This window comes from Haliotis rufescens, unplaced genomic scaffold (genome assembly GCF_023055435.1).
Source record: "Haliotis rufescens isolate VD_foot unplaced genomic scaffold, xgHalRufe1.0.p SCAF_24, whole genome shotgun sequence".
Lineage (NCBI taxonomy): Eukaryota > Metazoa > Mollusca > Gastropoda > Lepetellida > Haliotidae > Haliotis > Haliotis rufescens.
In genome coordinates this window covers 7338616-7360338 of record NW_025963935.1, presented here as the reverse complement: position 1 = coordinate 7360338, position 21723 = coordinate 7338616, and the positions used below count along the sequence as shown (strand labels likewise).

General features: G+C 44.7%; 1 protein-coding gene across 20 annotated transcripts in view; it reads right to left on the bottom strand.

Moving 5' to 3' along the window:
• LOC124117292 overlaps positions 1–21723 on the bottom strand; it is a 121137-nt gene that overhangs the window by 39107 nt on the left and 60307 nt on the right. For 15 of the 20 annotated variants that reach the window (XR_007222825.1, XM_048402126.1, XM_048402118.1 and 12 more), the window contains exons 3-9: positions 15771–15890; positions 12837–12941; positions 11599–11607; positions 4562–4963; positions 2801–2918; positions 1251–1377; positions 170–234 (exon numbers count right to left, since the gene is read on the bottom strand). Coding sequence is in view for 19 of the 20 variants with exons in the window: in XM_048402126.1 (XP_048258083.1) it covers positions 170–234; positions 1251–1377; positions 2801–2918; positions 4562–4963; positions 11599–11607; positions 12837–12941; positions 15771–15890 (946 nt within the window). In the remaining variant the exon portion in view is untranslated. The remainder of the gene's footprint in view (positions 1–169; positions 235–1250; positions 1378–2800; positions 2919–4561; positions 4964–11598; positions 11608–12836; positions 12942–15770; positions 15891–21723) is intronic. The other 5 variants (XM_048402120.1, XM_048402128.1, XM_048402131.1 and 2 more) reach the window with 3 other exon arrangements.

Sequence of the window (21723 nt, the reverse complement as noted above, 5' to 3'; positions counted from 1 at the left end):
TATAAGTCACAATGACACGTGGCAGCAGAACACAGAACCATTACCCCCTGGCCTACCTCCACGTACATATAAGTCACAATGAAACGTGGCCTGATCAGGTCATCGACAATAACACTGCTGACAAGCCCCTGTGAGAGTAAACATGGCCAACACTCAGTCATTGCCTCACCTCCAGGCTGCTTGGTCTTGTCAAACACCTCGAAGCGAAGCTCGTTGCTGTGCTGCGTGACGTCACTGGAACGAAGCAGAATAATAGTCAAAATATAGTGAACAACATTTATAACAAACACGCTTATAACGAACTGATGGATATAACAAACTTTCTTTTGGTCCCGGCCATTTGCTGTATATATGCTGTAAATATGCTTATAACGAACTACGGTTATAACGAACTATAATTATTGGTCCCTTTGAGTTATAACCGTAGTTTACTTTATGCACCCAAAAACATGTCAAGATGCTGGCCCAAGAAATATGTCAAAATAGGAATGAAGACAGGATGGACATGCTGCTTCTTCATCTTTGAAGAAAACTCTCATCCTCTTGTCCCAGAAGTGTTAGGGGCATTCATGACGACAGTGATCAGGAGTAACTATACACGATCTATAAACAAGAGAAGGCTCTTGTCACAGAAGCGTTAGGGGCGTTCATGACGACAGTGATCAGGAGTAACTATACACGATATATAAACAAGAGAAGGCTCTTGTCCCAGAAGCGTTAAAGGGCGTTCATGACGACAGTGATCAAGAGTAACTATACACGATATATAAACAAGAGATGGCTCTTGTCACAGAAGTGTTAGGGGCGTTCATGACGACAGTGATCAGGAGTAACTATACAAGATATATGAACACGAGAAGGCTCTTGTCACAGAAGCGTAAGGGGTGTTCATGACGACAGTGATCAGGAGTAACTATACACGATATATAAACAAGAGAAAGCTCTTGTCCCAGAAGCATTAGGGGCGTTCATGACGACAGTGATCAGGAGTAACTATACACGATATACAAGCAAGAGAAGGCTCTTGTTAAAGAAGAGCGTTAGGGGCATTCATGATGACAGTGATCAGGAGTAACTATACATGATATATAAACAAGAGAAGGCTCTTGTCCCAGAAGCGTTAAAGAGCATTCATGACGACAGTGATCAGGAATTACTATACACGATATACAAGCAAGAGCAAGGTGTTGTCTAAGAAGTGCTTACAAGCGGTTAGGGGCATTCCTCCGATTTCTGAGTGCTGTACTTACAAGAGAAAGCTCTCGTCCCAGAAGGGGTTGCTGGCGTTCCTGACGACGCTGGTGGAGTGGTTCTGGATTGGGTCGTCCATCAGCAGCAACACAACAGGGTTCACTGAACCTAGAAAATTTAAACCACCTAGAAAATGAAAACAACGCAATATGACTTAGACTAGCATCTGATGTCCCTGAACGGTGCTGTGTTGATGTTGACAGGTCAGTGCTAGTCTACGCAGTGTCTCAGAGCTAGTCTACGCAGTGTCTCAGTGCTAGTCTACGCAGTGTCTCAATGCTAGCCTACGCAGTGTCTCAGTGCTAGTCTACGCAGTGTCTCAGTGCTAGTCTAGGTAGTGTCTCGGTGCTAGTCTACACTCATTGCTACCAAGGGTGCTACCGAAGACATGAACTACCAAGGGTGTTGTTTAAATATCAACAGCTGTCAGAGGAGAACTATTAACCAATCACCAAGCAAAACACTTAGAGCAGGGTTACTAGCTCAGCAAAAGAACATGAACGTTATCTTGAAATCATCTTTCATCCTTCCTAACACTCCGACATTATCAAGTGCCCCATGAGCTTAGACAACAAGCAACAAAGTGGAACTTAGACAAGTAACAAAGTGGAACTTAGACAAGCAACAAAATGGAACTTAGACAAGCAACAAAGTGGAACTTAGACAAGTAACAAAGTGGAACTTAGACAAGCAACGAAATGAAACTTAGACAAGCAACGAAATGGAACTTAGACAAGCAACAAAGTGGAACTTAGACAAGCAACAAAGTGGAACTTAGACAAGTAACAAAGTGGAACTTAGACAAGCAGCAAAGTGGAACTTAGACAAGTAACAAAGTGGAACTTAGACAAGTAACAAAGTGGAACCTAGACAAGCAACAAAGTGGAACTTAGACAAGTAACAAAGTAGAACTTAGACAAATAACAAAATGGAACTTAGACAAGTAACAAAGTGGAACTTAGACAAGCAACGAAATGAAACTTAGACAAGCAACGAAATGGAACTTAGACAAGTATCAAAATGGGGCATAGGCACTGTAGCTCACTAGATTTCAATGAAGAAAGCCACTCAACTGAAGTTGCTGTCAGCGTTGATGTTCAAATATGGAAGGGCGGAATAATAACACTAAAATCGAATGATTTGAACAAAATATGATATCCTCACAGCGGGGGACACCAGAAATGGGCTTCAGACATAATACCCATGTGGGGAATAGAACCCGGATCTTTGGCATGACGAGTGAACACTTTAACCAATAGGCTGATCCACCGCCCATCACTGACAGGAGCAAGGGTGTGAAGATGCTGCTTCAAGGGTCGGTCCAGTGGTTTCCCAGAAGATGTTTCTGTTGGACAATGCATAACAAACAAACAGGCCAAGACGTACGCTCACTTGACTTCAAGTCAGGTGAGCTAAACCTGGACACTTATTTAAACCATGATAGTATAATATTTGGATAAAAACAACAACTTCAAATTAAAAAAAATATGAACTGGTCCAAGAATGAGTTACTACGGCAGTGATGAGTACACATTCCATGCATCAGTACCGATTTCCTTGGCGCCGACTCCGTTGGCCTTGATGACCTTGACCAGGAGGCGCTTGTCAGCAGTGGAGCGTGGAGGTTTGGGCGGCACGTCCGTGGCCTGCGACACGGGGGTCTGAAACTGTAGTGAGAAATCGGATAAATTACTTGGTCCATGAACTCACTCAACAAAACATTCAACTGGTCGATGAACTCACTCAACAAAACATTCAACTGGTCCATGGATTCATTCAACAAAACATTCAACTGGTCCATGAACTCACTCAACAAAACATTCAACTGGTCCATGGATTCACTCAACAAAACATTCAACTGGTCCATGGATTCACTCAAGAAAACTTTCAACTGGTCTATGGATTCACTCAACAAAACATTCAACTGGTCTATGGATTCACTCAACAAATCGTCACGATATGGCTGAAATATTGCCGATGTGATGTAAAGCATTAACTCACACACTCACTCAACAAAACATTCAACTGGTCCATGGATTCACTCAACAAAACATTCAACTGGTCCATGGAATCACTCAACAAAACATTCAACTGGTCCATGGATTCACTCAACAAAACATTCAACTGGTCCATGAACTCACTCAACAAAACATTCAACTGGTCCATGAACTCACTCAACAAAACATTCAACTGGTCCATGGATTCACTCAACAAAACATTCAACTGGTCCATGGATTCACTCAACAAAACATTCAACTGGTCCATGAACTCACTCAACAAAACATTCAACTGGTCCATGAACTCACTCAACAAAACATTCAACTGGTCCATGGATTCACTCAACAAAACATTCAACTGGTCCATGAACTCACTCAACAAAACATTCAACTGGTCCATGAACTCACGCAACAAAACATTCAACTGGTCCATGAACTCACGCAACAAAACATTCAACTGGTCCATGGATTCACTCAACAAAACATTCAACTGGTCCATGAACTCACTCAACAAAACATTCAACTGGTCCATGGATTCACTCAACAAAACATTCAACTGGTTCATGAACTCACTCAACAAAACATTCAACTGGTTCATGAACTCACTCAACAAAACATTCAACTGGTTCATGAACTCACTCAACAAAACATTCAACTGGTCCATGGATTCACTCAACAAAACATTCAACTGGTTCATGAACTCACTCAACAAAACATTCAACTGGTCCATGAACTCACTCAACAAAACATTCAACTGGTCCATGAACTCACTCAACAAAACATTCAACTGGTCCATGGATTCACTCAACAAAACATTCAACTGGTTCATGAACTCACTCAACAAAACATTCAACTGGTCCATGAACTCACTCAACAAAACATTCAACTGGTCCATGGATTCACTCAACAAAACATTCAACTGGTTCATGAACTCACTCAACAAAACATTCAACTGGTCCATGAACTCACTCAACAAAACATTCAACTGGTCCATGAACTCACTCAACAAAACATTCAACTGGTCCATGCCCTGATGTTGTTTGTTGTTTAACGCCACAATCAGCAATATTACAGCTATATGGTTTGGAAATAATCGAGTCTAGACCAGACAATCCAGTGATTGACATCATGAGCATCGATCCACGCAATTGGGATACGATGATATGCATCAACCAAGTCAGCGAGTCTGACCACCCGATCCCTTAGTTGCCTCTTATGACAAGCATTGTCGCCATTTACAGCAAGCATGGGTTGCGGAAGACCTATTGTTACTCCATGGCCTGACTCAACAAAACATTGTACAGGAGACTCACAGCACTTTGGTACTGGCTTGCCTCGATGGGCACGAAAAGAGCCTCTGACTTGGGGGGAGAGTGCACAGCAGAGACGGGGGGCTGGGGCGCGGCATGGCGCTTCGGGGAGCTCTGCAGCTGCGTGCTCTGCACGTGCATGCTCTGCATGGGTGCACCACCGTGTGTCTGGGGCATACGGCGCTCAAAGTTGCCCTCGTTCATCTGAGGCATCTGGGAGTAGCCTTGGCTCATGTTGGGCACTTGACCTTGTCCCGAGCCGCGGTCGTGGTCGGAGTGGCGCTTGGACTGTCCCCGGGTGTCCGGGGCGAGGAGGTGGGTGATGGTGAATGTGGTGGTGGTCATACAGATTGCCTGACGCACGAGCTCCTCCACCACGCCGATGTCCACCATGTCCGACGGATCCTGCAACAAGGATTCAGATTCTAGTCAGAAATGAAGGGTCTGTAGTTTCTTCAAGGGTGAGTGAGAGAGTATGGTTCTACGACACTTTTAAGCAATATTCCAGCAATATCACGGCAGGGGACACCGGAAAATGGACTTCACACATTGTACCCATGTGGCGAATCAAACCAGAGTCTTCAGCATGAGGGGCGGTCGGGTAGCCTTGTGGTTAAAGCGTTCGCTCGTCACGCCGAAGACCCGGGTTCGATTCCCGACATGGGGACAATGTGTGAAGCCCATTTCTGGTGTCCCCTGCCGTGATTTTGCTGGAATATTGCTAAAAGCGGCGTAAAACCAAACCCACTCACTCACTCTTCAGCATGACAAGCTGACGCTTTAACCACTAGGCTACCCCACCACCCCTCACAGGCAACTCCTTGGTAATCCGAAACAGGGGGGACAATATCATTTGGACATATATTATCTTATTTGTTGCTTTACCCCGCAATCAGTCATTTTCAAGCCAAATGATGTCGTCCTGTAAATGGACAAGTCTGGACAAGAGAAGCCAGGCAATGATGTTTCTAGCCATGTTCAACGTGAACCACAACAAAATCACAGACAATGACCCCCTGATCCACTGGCCACCCCTCAAGACCAGTTCAGGTTGTTGGGGACCCATTCTAACCCATTTTACAAAATCAACGATCTTTTCGTTTTTTTCAAGGATTAATGACAAATGTGAAATGTTGGTCAATGAAGTTTCCCACTTGGTCCCAGATATCTTGCTAACCACGTACGACCATAACCGTCAACCATTCGGCTTATCTCTTTACCCCAAGGTCATTTTTCATCATATTGTTTGAAAGACTGAAAGACAATATTCTCCCCCGTCATACGCTAATATATCATTACCTGATACATTTATCTAATTCAGCTTTAGAAACTGGCACTAGTCCTGTAGTCCTTGCCAAACTGCTCAAAAGTTAAGGTATCATAAGGACGAGTAGAAATTTGCCATTTTTAAGGGTTTGGCTATATGTTATCATTACAAGGACTAGTGGACTAAAACTGTTAGTTAATAAGAAGTGGGGACAGTAACTTCACCCATTATCTCTCGTCTTCAAATGACATTCTGTACTTCTACAGCATTCCCATTTACTGGTAATTACCAGTTTTTTACCAGTAATTACCAGTTTTTTACCGGTAAAATTAGGCTTGGACCGGTAATTCATGTGACTGTCAGTCCCTGTAGACTGGCAAATAAAGTACCTTATAAATCTTTGTTGTTGAACAAAACATTGGCAATATTCATATAATTACATTTTCCGAACAAAGTCAGCTTGTCTGTTACCATCAGGGTTTCCCCATGTCTATTTCTAGGTTAAATATTCATTTGTAGCGACTTTGTCTCGAAATATTTAAAAAAAGGAGGAAACTTGTGACTGAAGTTTGTGTGAATGATGTATAGATCTAACTAAGTTACTTCAGACATGACATCTTTGCACTGAACATGATGTTGAAAGAATTAAAACCAAATAATTTTCATACGTTTTTTTATTTGTTGAAAGTTGGGACTGGCAAAAGTTAGCAGGAATTGGTCATTTTTAGAGTGGCCAGTCCACAGGGAACAGCGGGAACACTGTTCTAATTTATTTTCCGCTATTTTTTCAATAATCTTCAAAATATGTGGTATGGCTACAGAAGCATTACACACTTAAACACGGACTTTGTATCCACATCCACATTCTTCACGTGACGATGAAACACATTCCAGATATGTCTATAGTCTTACTACGCTAGCATCAATCTTGCATTAACACCAAACAGTTGACGGGAAACATGTATTTCTACAACAGACGAATGCAAGAATACATCTGTAAACCCACAACATACAATATGCACCCCGGACTCGACACACAAACATGATGGACGTCAGAGGTGGCTTTGATGCATAGTTGTGGAATATAGATCTGATAAGCAATCAAAAAACCCAATAATTTTGAGTAACCCAGTGATCTACACAATACCTCTAACATATCTGCTGCCACCCTGTCAATGAGGTAAAGACATGAGGTAAAGACATGAAACATAATTCCGATGAGGCGAGGTGAAGTTGGGTTTAACGTCGCGTCCAAGAATATTGCATATGTATAGCGAAGTGCATGCATGTGTGTGTGTGCGTGTGCGTGTGTGGCTACTTGTACTAGTCCGTGCTGATGCCGATTTAAGTGCTAGCTCACTGAGATGTCATGCCGCAGTTTAACATGAATACCCCACTCAGACACAGTATACTGACTCCGAGCCGACCAGTCCTTGTTTTAGCCCCTTAATGCCTAGCGCCAGACAGGGTAACAACAAGTACCATCTTTTGGTATGACGCGGCCGGGGATTGAACCCTGTACCTTCCACTCTCCAGGCGCATTCTATGCCTCTAGACAACGGAGTCGGTCAAATATAATTCAGGGAACATAACACAGAGGAAACGATGACAGCATAGTAATAAATTTTACTATTGGGCTGATTTATTCATTCATCCTGTAACCATGGCAACCTACATCTGAGGGGAAATGAATCTGTTCTGGCTGAAGCTGTAGTTAGGGATGGTTGGTTTGTTGTTTAACACCGCTCTCAGCAATATTACAGCTATAAGACGGCGATCTGTAAATAATCGAGTCTGGACCAGACAATCCAGTGATTGACATCATGAGCATCGATCCACGCAATTGGGATCAATGACATGCATCAACCAAGTCAGCAAGCCTGACCACCCGATCCCGTTAGTCGCCTTTTATGACAAGCCTAGTCGCCTTTTACGGCAAGCATGGGTTGCTGAAGACCTATTCTACCCCGGAATCTTCGTAGAGCAAGGTGATACAGAAATAGAGCTGACACGAGAAACTACGCGGAGGGTGTGGCGGCAAGGGGGGCAGTGAGGGATTGGGTGGGGCATTGAGAGAGGGGGAGAGGTGTCGGGTTCCACACCACTCATGACAGTTCTTCAGTTACAGAACAGGTTAGTGTGGGTAACACTTTCCACTTTGGTGAAATATATGATTGGTGCTGGCAGACCAAGGACACAGTATTGGGGATTCAAACCCAGAGTCAGCTGCTGTCTAGACCACTGTGGTGGACGGGATGATGGAAAACTGAGGGTCGATGGTGTGAGCACCAAGGGCAAAAGAGGTGGATATCAACTCTGCTGATTTTGTTTCCAACATGCATGGGAACTGAACAGCTTTCTGAGAATGCAAGGTCTGTGTCCACCTTGTGAGTGGGAGGGAGAAGGCAAACAAGAACTATAGAAGGTCGGTGTCCACCTTGTGTGTGGGAGAGAGAAGGCAAACAAGAGCTATAGAAGGTCGGTGTCCACCTTGTGTGTGGAAGAGAGAAGAGAAACAAGAACTATAGAAGGTCGGTGTCCACCTTGTGTGTGGGAGAGAGAAGGTAAACAAGACCTATAGAAGGTCTGTGTCCACCTTGTGTGTGAGAGAGAGAAGGCAAACAAGAACTATAGAATGTCGGTGTCCAACTTGTGTGTGGGAGAGAGAAGGCAAACAAGAACTATAGAAGGTCGGTGTCCACCTTGTGTGTGGGAGAGAGAAGGCAAACAAGAGCTATAGAAGGTCGGTGTCCACCTTGTGTGTGGGAGAGAGAAGGCAAACAAGAACTATAGAAGGTCGGTGTCCACCTTGTGTGTGGGAGAGAGAAGGCAAACAAGAACTATAGAAGGTCGGTGTCCACCTTGTGTGTGGGAGAGAGAAGGCAAACAAGAGCTATAGAAGGTCTGTGTCCACCTTGTGTGTGGGAGAGAGAAGGCAAACAAGAGCTATAGAAGGTCTGTGTCCACCTTGTGTGTGGGAGAGAGAAGGCAAACAAGAGCTATAGAAGGTCGGTGTCCACCTTGTGTGTGGGAGAGAGAAGGCAAACAAGAACTATAGAAGGTCGGTGTCCACCTTGTGTGTGGGAGAGAGAAGGCAAACAAGAACTATAGAAGGTCGGTGTCCACCTTGTGTGTGGGAGAGAGAAGGCAAACAAGAGCTATAGAAGGTCTGTGTCCACCTTGTGTGTGGGAGAGAGAAGGCAAACAAGAGCTATAGAAGGTCTGTGTCCACCTTGTGTGTGGGAGAGAGAAGGCAAACAAGAACTATAGAAGGTCTGTGTCCACCTTGTGTGTGGGAGAGAGAAGGCAAACAAGAGGTATAGAAGGTCTGTGTCCACCTTGTGTGTGGGAGAGAGAAGGTAAACAAGAACTATAGAAGGTGTGTGTCCAACTTGTGTGTGAGAGAGAGAAGGCAAACAAGAACTATAGAAGGTCGGTGTCCACCTTGTGTGTGGGAGAGAGAAGGGAAACAAGAACTATAGAAGGTCTGTGTCCAACTTGTGTGTGGGAGTGAGAAGGCAAACAAGAGCTATAGAAGGTCTGTGTCCACCTTGTTTGTGGGAGAGAGAAGGTAAACAAGAACTATAGAAGGTCGGTGTCCACCTTGTGTGTGGGAGAGAGAAGGCAAACAAGAACAATAGAAGGTCTGTGTCCACCTTGTGCGTGGGAGAGAGAAGGTAAACAAGAACTATAGAAGGTCTGTGTCCATCTTGTGTGTGGGAGAGAGAAGGTAAACAAGAACTATAGAAGGTCTATGTCCACCTTGTGTGTGGGAGAGAGAAGGGAAACAAGAACTATAGAAGGTCGGTGTCCACCTTGTGTGTGGGAGAGAGAAGGTAAACAAGAACTATAGAAGGTCGGTGTCCACCTTGTGTGTGGGAGAGAGAAGGCAAACAAGAACTATAGAAGATCTGTGTCCACCTTGTGTGTGGGAGAGAGAAGGCAAACAAGAACTATAGAAGGTCTGTGTCCACCTTGTGTGTGGGAGAGAGAAGGTAAACAAGAACTATAGAAGGTCTGTGTCTACCTTGTGTGTGGGAGAGAGAAGGTAAACAAGAGCTATAGAAGGTCGGTGTCCACCTTGTGTGTGGGAGAGAGAAGGTAAACAAGAGCTATAGAAGGTCGGTGTCCACCTTGTGTGTGGGAGAGAGAAGGTAAACAAGAACTACAGAAGGTCTGTGTCCATCTTGTGTGTGGGAGAGAGAAGGTAAACAAGAGCTATAGAAGGTCTGTGTCCACCTTGTGTGTGGGAGAGAGAAGGTAAACAAGAACTATAGAAGGTCTATGTCCACCTTGTGTGTGGGAGAGAGAAGGGAAACAAGAACTATAGAAGGTCGGTGTCCACCTTGTGTGTGGGAGAGAGAAGGTAAACAAGAACTATAGAAGGTCGGTGTCCACCTTGTGTGTGGGAGAGAGAAGGCAAACAAGAACTATAGAAGGTCGGTGTCCACCTTGTGTGTGGGAGAGAGAAGGTAAACAAGAACTACAGAAGGTCTGTGTCCACCTTGTGTGGGGGAGAAAGAAGGTAAACAAGAACTATAGAAGGTCTGTGTCCACCTTGTGTGTGGGAGAGAGAAGGCAAACAAGAACTACAGAAGGTCTGTGTCCACCTTGTGTGTGGGAGAGAGAAGGCAAACAAGAGCTATAGAAGGTCTGTGTCCACCTTGTGTGTGGGAGAGAGAAGGGAAACAAGATTTATAGAAGGTCTGTGTCCAACTTGTGTGTGGGAGGGAGAAGGCAAACAAGAGCTATAGAAAGTCTGTGTCCACCATGTGTGTGGGAGAGAGAAGGGAAACAAGATTTATAGAAGGTTTGTGTCCAACTTGTGTGTGAGAGAGAGAAGGCAAACAAGAGCTATAGAAGGTCTGTGTCCACCTTGTGTGTGGGAGAGAGAAGGCAAACAAGAGCTATAGAAGGTCTGTGTCCACCTTGTGTGTGGGAGAGAGAAGGGAAACAAGAACTATAGAAGGTCTGTGCACCTTGTGTGTGGGAGAGAGAAGGCAAACAAGAGCTATAGAAGGTCGGTGTCCACCTTGTGTGTGGGAGAGAGAAGGTAAACAAGAACTATAGAAGGTGTGTGTCCACCTTGTGTGTGGGAGAGAGAAGGTAAACAAGAACTATAGAAGGTCTATGTCCACCTTGTGTGTGGGAGAGAGAAGGTAAACAAGAACTATAGAAGGTGTGTGTCCACCTTGTGTGTGGGAGAGAGAAGGTAAACAAGAACTATAGAAGGTCTATGTCCACCTTGTGTGTGGGAGAGAGAAGGTAAACAAGAGCTATAGAAGGTCTGTGTCCACCTTGTGTGTTGGAGAGAGAAGGCAAACAAGAACTATAGAAGGTCTGTGTCCACCTTGTGTGTGGGAGAGAGAAGGCAAACAAGAGCTATAGAAGGTCTGTGTCCACCTTGTGTGTTGGAGAGAGAAGAGAAACAAGAACTATAGAAGGTCGGTGTCCACCTTGTGTGCGAGATAGAGAAGGCAAACAAGAACTATATAAAGTCCATATACTTCAGTTATTATGATCGTTGTAATAATTTTGACACAAAGTAAAAGGAAATGAGAGCAAGATCAGTGTATCATTTCAAATAGGCAGATGTTCATATCTTTTTATTTATACAAGACACATAATATTGAATTTAAAACAAGGCTTCTTGTCTCTGATAACATTGTCGGTACAAGGCAGGAGCAACAAGCACAGTATAGGAGCAAGAAACACAAGGCTAACATGATGTGTGGAAGCACGGACACACGGCACACGGCAAACATTCACTTACGTCATCGTCCTGGCAGCATGGAAAAACAGCAGAGTGTTAAAAACTCAAACAAAACATGATATTACATAGACCTGTCACTTCTCAATACCGTTTTTGTCATCAGAAAAAAAATTAAAGTCTTGAAATGTTGTATGCTGCAGTATGCAATGTTCTGGCTGGATGACAGCAGATCAGATCTGAACCAGTGGCTGATAGCATGAACACCAAAGATGCCAGAGAATACATTGTTACTACTCACTTAATCAAGTTTTCAACAAGTAGTGGTATTGGGGACCTATTCTGCCCTAGGCCCCCACAAGGAGATAGATATCAGGTACTGGGGACCTATTCTGCCCCAGACTCCCCACAAGGAGACAGCCATCAGGTACTGGGGACCTATTCTGCCCCAGACTCCCCACAAGGAGACAGACATCAGGTACTGGGGGCCAATTCTGCCCTAGACCCCCACAAGGAGACAGACATCAGGTACTGGGGAACTATTCTGCCCCGGACTCCCCACAAGGAGACAGACATCAGGTAATGGGGACCTATTCTGCCCTGAACCCCCAACAAGGAGACAGCCATCAGGTACTGGGGACCTATTCTGCCCTACACACCCAACAAGGAGACAGCCATCAGGTACTAGGGAACTATTCTGCCCTACACACCCCGCAAGGAGACAGCCATCAGGTACTGGGGACCTATTCTGCCCCGGATTCCCCACACGAAGAGAGACATCAGGTAGTTGGGACCTACCCCATCCTAGACTTGCCACAAGTAGCCAAACATACTCTGGACTCAGGTCAATGACAGGTCCACACTACATATACAGACAGTCAACATAATCCTAGCTACGTTAGTACAGACAGAAGAACCAGACTTCAACTGTAGTAACAGAAATCATAGTAAAGACAATGTTGTTCCTTCGTATTTCATATTTTTATTAGTAAGAGCAAAAAAGTAAAAAACTACATTAACTACAGGTGAGCTATAGTTATAGTATGAAAATATTACATGGATTAAAATGCGAAATTGATGTCATTTCCACAGAGATGAATTTGCATCCAACCTTCTTGTGGAACCTCAATGAGATCTACAACATCGACTCAGAGTGGATGCATGTGTTATGTTCTAGTCTACAGCGTATTTAGGTGTGTTACATTCACCAGTCTATTTCAAGTTGCAATTAACCACATTTGAACATGAAGATGTGAAATTAGTATGAATTTAACGATGTGGTGAAGTTGGCATCTGCTTACCTGATATGGGTTGGTTGGTTTGACATTGACCTTGATGTCGGGACGCCCGTCAAATGCAACGTTGACCTTCACCTCTCCCGCATCCTTGAACGATTGAACCAGCAGCTGTGCAAGACAGAGTGATGAGTGAGTGAGTGAGGGGTTTTATCAGCAGTGGCTGATGGTGAAATACATGATCCATTGTCTGGCAAAAAACTTATTTGACATGAATTTGGGTTTAACTCTGCAATCAGCTATATGATGGTGGCCAGTATACAAACATAGTTTCTCGGAGCAGGAAGACTATGGCAGTGTATATATTTACCATTCCTCAGAGCTGGAAGACTAGCGGTGTGTATTTTTACCGTTTGTTGGAGCTGGAAGACTGTGGTAGCGTATATATTTACCATTCCTCGGATCTGTAGGACTGTGGTGGTGTATATATTTACCATTCCTCAGAGCACGAGGACTGTGGTGGTGTATATATTTACTGTTTCTTGGAGCAGGAGGACTGTGGTGGTGTATATATTTACCATTCCTCTGAGCAGGAGGAGTGTGGTAGGTATATATTTACCATTCCTCTGAGCAGGAGGAGTGTGGCTGTGTATATATTTACCATTCCTCGGAGCAGGAGGAGTTTGGCGATGTATATATTTACCATTCCTCGGAGAGGAGGACTTTGGTGGTGTATATATTTACCATTCCTCGGAGCAGGAGGACTGTGGCGGTGCATATATTTACCATTCCTCGGAGCAGGAGGACTTTGGTGGTGTATGTATTTACCATTCCTCGGAGCAGGAGGACTGTGGCGGTGCATATATTTACCATTCCTCGGAGCAGGAGGACTTTGGCGGTGTATATATTTATCATTCCTCGGAGCAGGAGGACTGTTGGTGGTGTATTTACCATTCCTCGGAGCTGTAGGACTGTCGTGGTGTGTATATTTACCATTCCTCGGAGCAGGAGGACTGTGGCAGTGTATATATTTACCATTCCTCGGAGCTGTAGGACTGTGGTGGTGTATATATTTATCATTCCTCGGAGCAGGAGGATTTTGGCGGTGTATATATTAACCATTCCTCGGAGAGGAGGACTGTGGTGGTGTATATATTTACCATTCCTCAGAGCAGGAGGACTGTGGTGGTGTATATATTTACTGTTTCTTGGAGCAGGAGGACTGTGGTGGTGTATATATTTACCATTCCTCTGAGCAGGAGGAGTGTGGTAGGTATATATTTACCATTCCTCTGAGCAGGAGGAGTGTGGCCGTGTATATATTTACCATTCCTCGGAGCAGGAGGAGTTTGGCGATGTATATATTTACCATTCCTCGGAGAGGAGGACTTTGGTGGTGTATATATTTACCATTCCTCGGAGCAGGAGGACTGTGGCGGTGCATATATTTACCATTCCTCGGAGCAGGAGGACTTTGGTGGTGTATATATTTACCATTCCTCGGAGCAGGAGGACTGTGGCGGTGCATATATTTACCATTCCTCGGAGCAGGAGGACTTTGGCGGTGTATATATTTATCATTCCTCGGAGCAGGAGGACTGTTGGTGGTGTATTTACCATTCCTCGGAGCTGTAGGACTGTCGTGGTGTGTATATTTACCATTCCTCGGAGCAGGACGACTGTGGCAGTGTATATATTTACCATTCCTCGGAGCTGTAGGACTGTGGTGGTGTGTATATTTACCATTCCTTGGAGCAGGAGGACTGTGGTGGTGTATATATTTACCATTCCTCAGAGCAGGAGGACTGTGGCGGTGTATATATTTACCATTCCTCAGAGCAGGAGGACTGTGGCGGTGTTTATATTTACCATTCCTCGGAGCTGTAGGACTGTGGTGGTGTGTATATTTACCATTCCTTGGAGCAGGAGGACTGTGGTGGTGTATATATTTACCATTCCTCGGAGCAGGAGGACTGTGGAGGTGTATATATTAACCAATCCTCGGAGCAGGAGGACTTTGGCAGTGTATATATTTACCATTCCTCGGAGCAGGAGGACTGTGGCGGTGTATATATTTACCATTCCTCAGAGCAGGAGGACTGTGGCGGTGTATATATTAACCAAACCTCGGAGCAGGAGGACTTTGGCGCTGTATATATTTACCATTCCTCGGAGCAGGAGGACTGTGGCGGTGTATATATTTACCATTCTTCGGAGCTGTAGGACTGTGGTGGTGTATATATTTACCGTTTCTTGGAGCAGGAGGATTTTGGCGGTGTATATATTAACCATTCCTCGGAGAGGAGGACTGTGGTGGTGTATATATTTACCATTCCTCGGAGCAGGAGGACTGTGGCGGTGTATATATTTACCATTCCTCAGAGCAGGAGGACTGTGGCGGTGTTTATATTTACCATTCCTCGGAGCTGTAGGACTGTGGTGGTGTGTATATTTACCATTCCTTGGAGCAGGAGGACTGTGGCGGTGTATATATTTACCATTCCTCGGAGCAGGAGGACTGTGGCGGTGTATATATTAACCAATCCTCGGAGCAGGAGGACTTTGGCAGTGTATATATTTACCATTCCTCGGAGCAGGAGGACTGTGGTGGTGTATATATTTACCATTCCTCAGAGCAGGAGGACTGTGGTGGTGTATATATTAACCAAACCTCGGAGCAGGAGGACTTTGGCGCTGTATATATTTACCATTCCTCGGAGGAGGACTGTGGCGGTGTATATATTTACCATTCTTCGGAGCTGTAGGACTGTGGTGGTGTATATATTTACCGTTTCTTGGAGCTGGAGGACCGTTGCGCTGCATATACATACTGTTCCTCAGAGCTGTAAGACTGTGGCCATGTATATATTTACCGTTTCTTGGAGCTAGGAGACTGTGGTGGCGAATATATTTACCGTTCCCCCGGAGCTGGAAGACTGTGGTACTGTAGTTATTTACCATTCCTCAGAGCTGGAAGACTGTGGCGGCGCATATACTTACCGTTCCTCGGAGCCGGAAGACAGTGGCGGTGCAGTTGGTGAGTTTGACCCCTTCATGAGTTTGTTGAGAGCAGAAGATGACAAACGCCAGATCCTTGGAATCCACACGGACATGGATGACCTGAAACAGCAAACACAATATTATCAACACAATACTGTCAACACAGCCAACGCAATATTGTCAACACAGCCAACACAACATTGTCAACACAATACTGTCAACACAGCCAACGCAATATTGTCAACACAGCCAACACAATATTGTCAACACAATACTGTCAACACAGCCAACGCAATATTGTCAACACAGCCAACACAACATTGTCAACACAATACTGTCAACACAGCCAACGCAATATTGTCAGCACAATAGTGTCAACACAGCCAACAGAATGCTGTCAACACAGCCAACACAACACAGCCAACAGAATGCTGTCAACACAGCCAACGCAACATTGTCAACACAATACTGTCAACACAGCCAACGCAATATTGTCAGCACAATAGTGTCAACACAGCCAACACATATTGCCCTGAAAAAATTGTACTTCATCAGTCTTGCTGTTCTTGTCTTGCTGTCCGTACACAATTGTACTTCAACGGTGTTCATGTTCTACCCATCCCCCTCCGTACACATAATTAGTCTAGCTGTTATATCCACCCCCTCCCCACATGATTGTACTTCATCAATGTTGCTGTTATATCCACCCCCCTCCCCACACAATTGTACTTCATCAATGTTGCTGTTATATCCAACCCCCTCCCCACACAATTCTACTTTATCAATGATGCTGTTCTATCCACCCCCCTCCCCACATGATTGTACTTCATCAATGTTGCTGTTATATCCACCCCCCTCCCCACACAATTGTACTTCATCAATGTTGCTGTTATATCCACCCCCTCCCCACATGATTGTACTTCATCAATGTTGCTGTTATATCCACCCCCCTCCCCACACAATTGTACTTCATCAATGTTGCTATTATATCCACCCCCCTCCCCACACAATTGTACTTCATCAATGTTGCTGTTATATCAACCCCCCTCCCCACATGATTGTACTTCATCAATGTTGTTATATCCACCCCCCTCCCCACATGATTGTACTTCATCAATGTTGCTGTTATATCCACCCTCCTCCCCACATGATTGTACTTCATCAATGTTGCTGTTATATCCACCCCCCTCCCCACATGATTGTACTTCATCATTGTTGCTGTTATATCCACCCCCCTCCCCACATGATTGTACTTCATCAATGTTGCTGTTATATCCAACCCCATCACAACATGATTGTTCTTCATCAATGTTGCTGTTATATCCAACCCCCTCCCCACATGATTGTACTTCATCAATGTTGCTGTTATATCCACCCCCCTCCCCACACGATTGTACTTCATCAATGTTGCTGTTATATCCACCCCCCTCCCCACATGATTGTACTTCATTAATGTTGCTGTTATATCCACCCCCCTCCCCACATGATTGTACTTCATCAATGTTGTTATATCCACCCCCCTCCCCACATGATTGCACTTCATCAATGTTGCTGTTATATCCAACCCCCTCCCCACATGATTGTACTTCATCAATGTTGCTGTTATATCCACCCCCCTCCCCACACAATTGTACTTCATCAATGTTGCTGTTATATCAACCCCCCTCCCCACATGATTGTACTTCATCAATGTTGTTATATCCACCCCCCCTCCCCACATGATTGCACTTCATCAATGTTGCTGTTATATCCACCCCCCTCCCCACACAATTGTACTTCATCAATGTTGCTGTTATATCCAACCCCCTCCCCACATGATTGTACTTCATCAATGTTGCTGTTATATCCAACCCCCTCCCCACACAATTGTACTTCATCAATGCTGCTGTTCTATCCACCCCCTCCCCACACAATTGTATTTCATCAATGTTGCTGTTATATCCACCCCCCTCCCCACATGATTGTACTTCATCAATGTTGCTGTTCTATCCACCCCCTCCCCACATGATTGTACTTCATCAATGTTGCTGTTCTATCCACCCCCTCCCCACATGATTGTACTTCATCAATGTTGCTGTTCTATCCACCCCCCTCCCCACATGATTGTACTTCATCAATGTTGCTGTTCTCCCCACATGATTGTACTTCATCAATGTTGCTGTTCTATCCACCCCCCTCCCCACATGATTGTTCTTCATCAATGTTGCTGTTCTCCCCACATGATTGTACTTCATCAATGTTGCTGTTCTATCCACCCCCTCCCCACACAATTGTACTTCATCAATGTTGCTGTTATATCCACCTCCTCCCCACATGATTGTACTTCATCAATGTTGCTGTTATATCCACCCCCTCCCCACACAATTGTACTTCATCAATGTTGCTGTTCTATCCACCCCCTCCCCACATGATTGTACTTCATCAATGCTGCTGTTCTATCCACCCCCTCCCCACACAATTGTACTTCATCAATGTTGCTGTTATATCCACCTCCTCCCCACATGATTGTACTTCATCAATGCTGCTGTTCTATCCACCCCCTCCCCACACAATTGTACTTCATCAATGTTGCTGTTATATCCACCTCCTCCCCACATGATTGTACTTCATCAATGCTGCTGTTCTATCCACCCCCTCCTGGACATAGAGTCCCCTTATATTTAATGAATAAATTCATGCAAACAGTTCAAAACATGCCATATCTGTCTCCACCCAGCAGACCAATGGTGGCTAGATGCATGTGAGGAGGCATCCCCCACAACTCTGTACAGCGGCAACTACAGACAGAGGGTTCTGCACACCTCCTTAAATCTGACAGACATATCTACCAAGCTGTGCCAGGAGCTTGCTCACTTGAAGGTCAAAGGGGTGATCTCCAACCAGCGTTTTGCTAAATCTTGGGTTCTCAGAAAGAGGCCAGCAGTGTGTTTAGCCTCCTTGTACCGAGTCCTTGTACTGGGCTTGTACTGACTCCTTGTACTGGGCTTGTACTGACTCCTTGTACTGGGCTTGTACTGACTCCTTGTACCGAGTCCTTGTACTGGGCTTGTACTGACTCCTTGTACTTGGCTTGTACTGACTCCTTGTACTGGGCTTGTACTGACTCCTTGTACTTGGCTTGTACTGACTCCTTGTACTGGGCTTGTACTGACTCCTTGTACTTGGCTTGTACTGACTCCTTGTACTGGGCTTGTACTGACTCCTTGTACTGGGCTTGTACTGATTCCTTGTATTGGGCTTGTACTGACTCCTTGTACTGGGCTTGTACTGAGCTTGTACTGACTCCTTGTACTGGGCTTGTACTGACTCCTTGTACTGGGCTTGTACTGACTCCTTGTACTGGGCTTGTACTGAATCCTTGTACTGGGCTTGTACTGACTCCTTGTACTGGGCTTGTACTGACTCCTTGTACTGGGCTTGTACTGAGCTTGTACTGACTCCTTGTACTGGGCTTGTACTGACTCCTTGTACTGGGCTTGTACTGACTCCTTGTACTGGGCTTGTACTGAATCCTTGTACTGGGCTAAAAATGTACTGACTCCTTGTACTGGGCTTGTACTGACTCCTTGTACTGGGCTTGTACTGACTCCTTGTACTGGGCTAAAAATGTACTGACTCCTTGTACTGGGCTTGTACTGACTCCTTGTACTGGGCTTGTACTGATTCCTTGTATTGGGCTTGTACTGACTCCTTGTACTGGGCTTGTACTGAGCTTGTACTGACTCCTTGTACTGAGCTTGTAGTGACTCCTTGTACTGGGCTTGTACTGACTCCTTGTACTGGGCTTGTACTGACTCCTTGTACTGGGCTTGTACTGACTCCTTGTACTGGGCTAAAAATGTACTGACTCCTTGTACTGGGCTTGTACTGACTCCTTGTACTGGGCTTGTACTGACTCCTTGTACTGGGCTAAAAATGTACTGACTCCTTGTACTGGGCTTGTACTGACTCCTTGTACTGGGCTTGTACTGATTCCTTGTATTGGGCTTGTACTGACTCCTTGTACTGGGCTTGTACTGATTCCTTGTATTGGGCTTGTACTGACTCCTTGTACTGGGCTTGTACTGAGCTTGTACTGACTCCTTGTACTGGGCTTGTACTGACTCCTTGTACTGGGCTTGTACTGACTCCTTGTACTGGGCTTGTACTGACTCCTTGTACTGGGCTTGTACTGACTCCTTGTACTGGGCTAAAAATGTACTGACTCCTTGTACTGGGCTTGTACTGACTCCTTGTACTGGGCTTGTACTGACTCCTTGTACTGGGCTAAAAATGTACTGACTCCTTGTACTGGGCTTGTACTGACTCCTTGTACTGGGCTAAAAATGTACTGACTCCTTGTAGTGGGCATGTAGTGACTCATTGCACTGATTCCCTCACAGGTTACTATTAACAAACTTCCACAGCAAATCCTGAACAATGACCTCACAGACAACTACAGAAACCATTCTGTCTATGAATACTTCTTTCCAATTCTTTCTTTCCACATTCTTTCTATATTCTACAAATAGGGCAGAGATAATCTGATCCCTTTCATCAGGACCAAAAATACCAAAGTCATGAAGGAATAGTTTTATTGTTCCGTTACCATGGAAGCAGCGGAAGCATGGGTATCAGGAGAGTGTAAAGAGTATTTTTGTTCCTGAGTATACATGCCCCCCCCCCCCCCCCCCCCCCACACACACACACACACACACACACCCTCCCAAACTCGGAAGGGAAAGTACATGATATGTATGATGTGAAATGTTATGACTTTGCTGACAAAGTTGCACACATCTACAATATTGGTTGCCATCGAAACACAAGTGCTTATTGCTTCATGTTGCATAAGCAGAGTGTCAAAACATTTATACAAGTCTTCACACCACTCTTTGTATCCCCCCTGGGAGACAAACATTCCCTGAAGAACAATAAACTCCTCCAGTGTTTAGGTGTTGTAACGTATCCCATCTGTTCCTGCTTTCTTAATAGCCACTGTCAGGTGAAGCCAAGGATGAAGAACATGAGATCACATGGTATAACATGGGATAACATTGGGTAACATGGGATAACATGAGATAGCATGAGATAGCATGAGATAACATGAGATAACATGGAATAACATGAGATAACATGGGAGAACATGGGATAACATGATATAATATGGAATAACATGAGATAACACGAGATAACATGGGATAACATGGGATAACATGAGATAACATGGGATAGCATGGGATAACATGAGATAACATGATATAACATGGGATAACATGAGATAACATGAGATAGCATTGGATAACATGGGGTAACATAAGAAAACATGAGATAACATGACATAACATGACAAAACATGAACACTAATCATCCTGAATCTTCATCCATGTCGTCAGTGATAGATTCTGATGGGCAACACAATTATCAGCTGCAAAAGCAACCTTCACCACTGTCTGGTACCTGTTTGTTTCTGTGGTAATAATAAAAAGCGCACATTGAGAAAACCCAGCATTCCTGCTGTGCTGACTGTGTGATTTATGCCATGTCTCAGCATGGAGTTATGTCAGAGACGTTCTGACGACGTACCTCACTCTTGACGTTGATCTCTGCGCGTGCTGTCATCCTGGTGATTCCCGAGACGAAACACACGACCTTCGAGCTTCCAGTTACAGGACACCATGACCCGGGATAAGTCTTGGCTTTGATCAGACGAATGTTCTGTCTGAACATTCTGTATGTACGTTCTGGATAAACATTCTTGGATGTACGTTCTGGACATACTTTCTGGATGTAGGTTCTGTATGTAGGCTCTGTATGTAGGTTCTGGATGTACGTTCTGGACATACTTTCTGGATGTAGGTTCTGGGTGTAGGTTCTGTATGTTGGCTTTGTATGTAGGTTGATATATGAGGACTGGTCAAACACTTCTAAGCCTGACCAGCTTTCAACATCAATCCATAGAATGGCACCATTC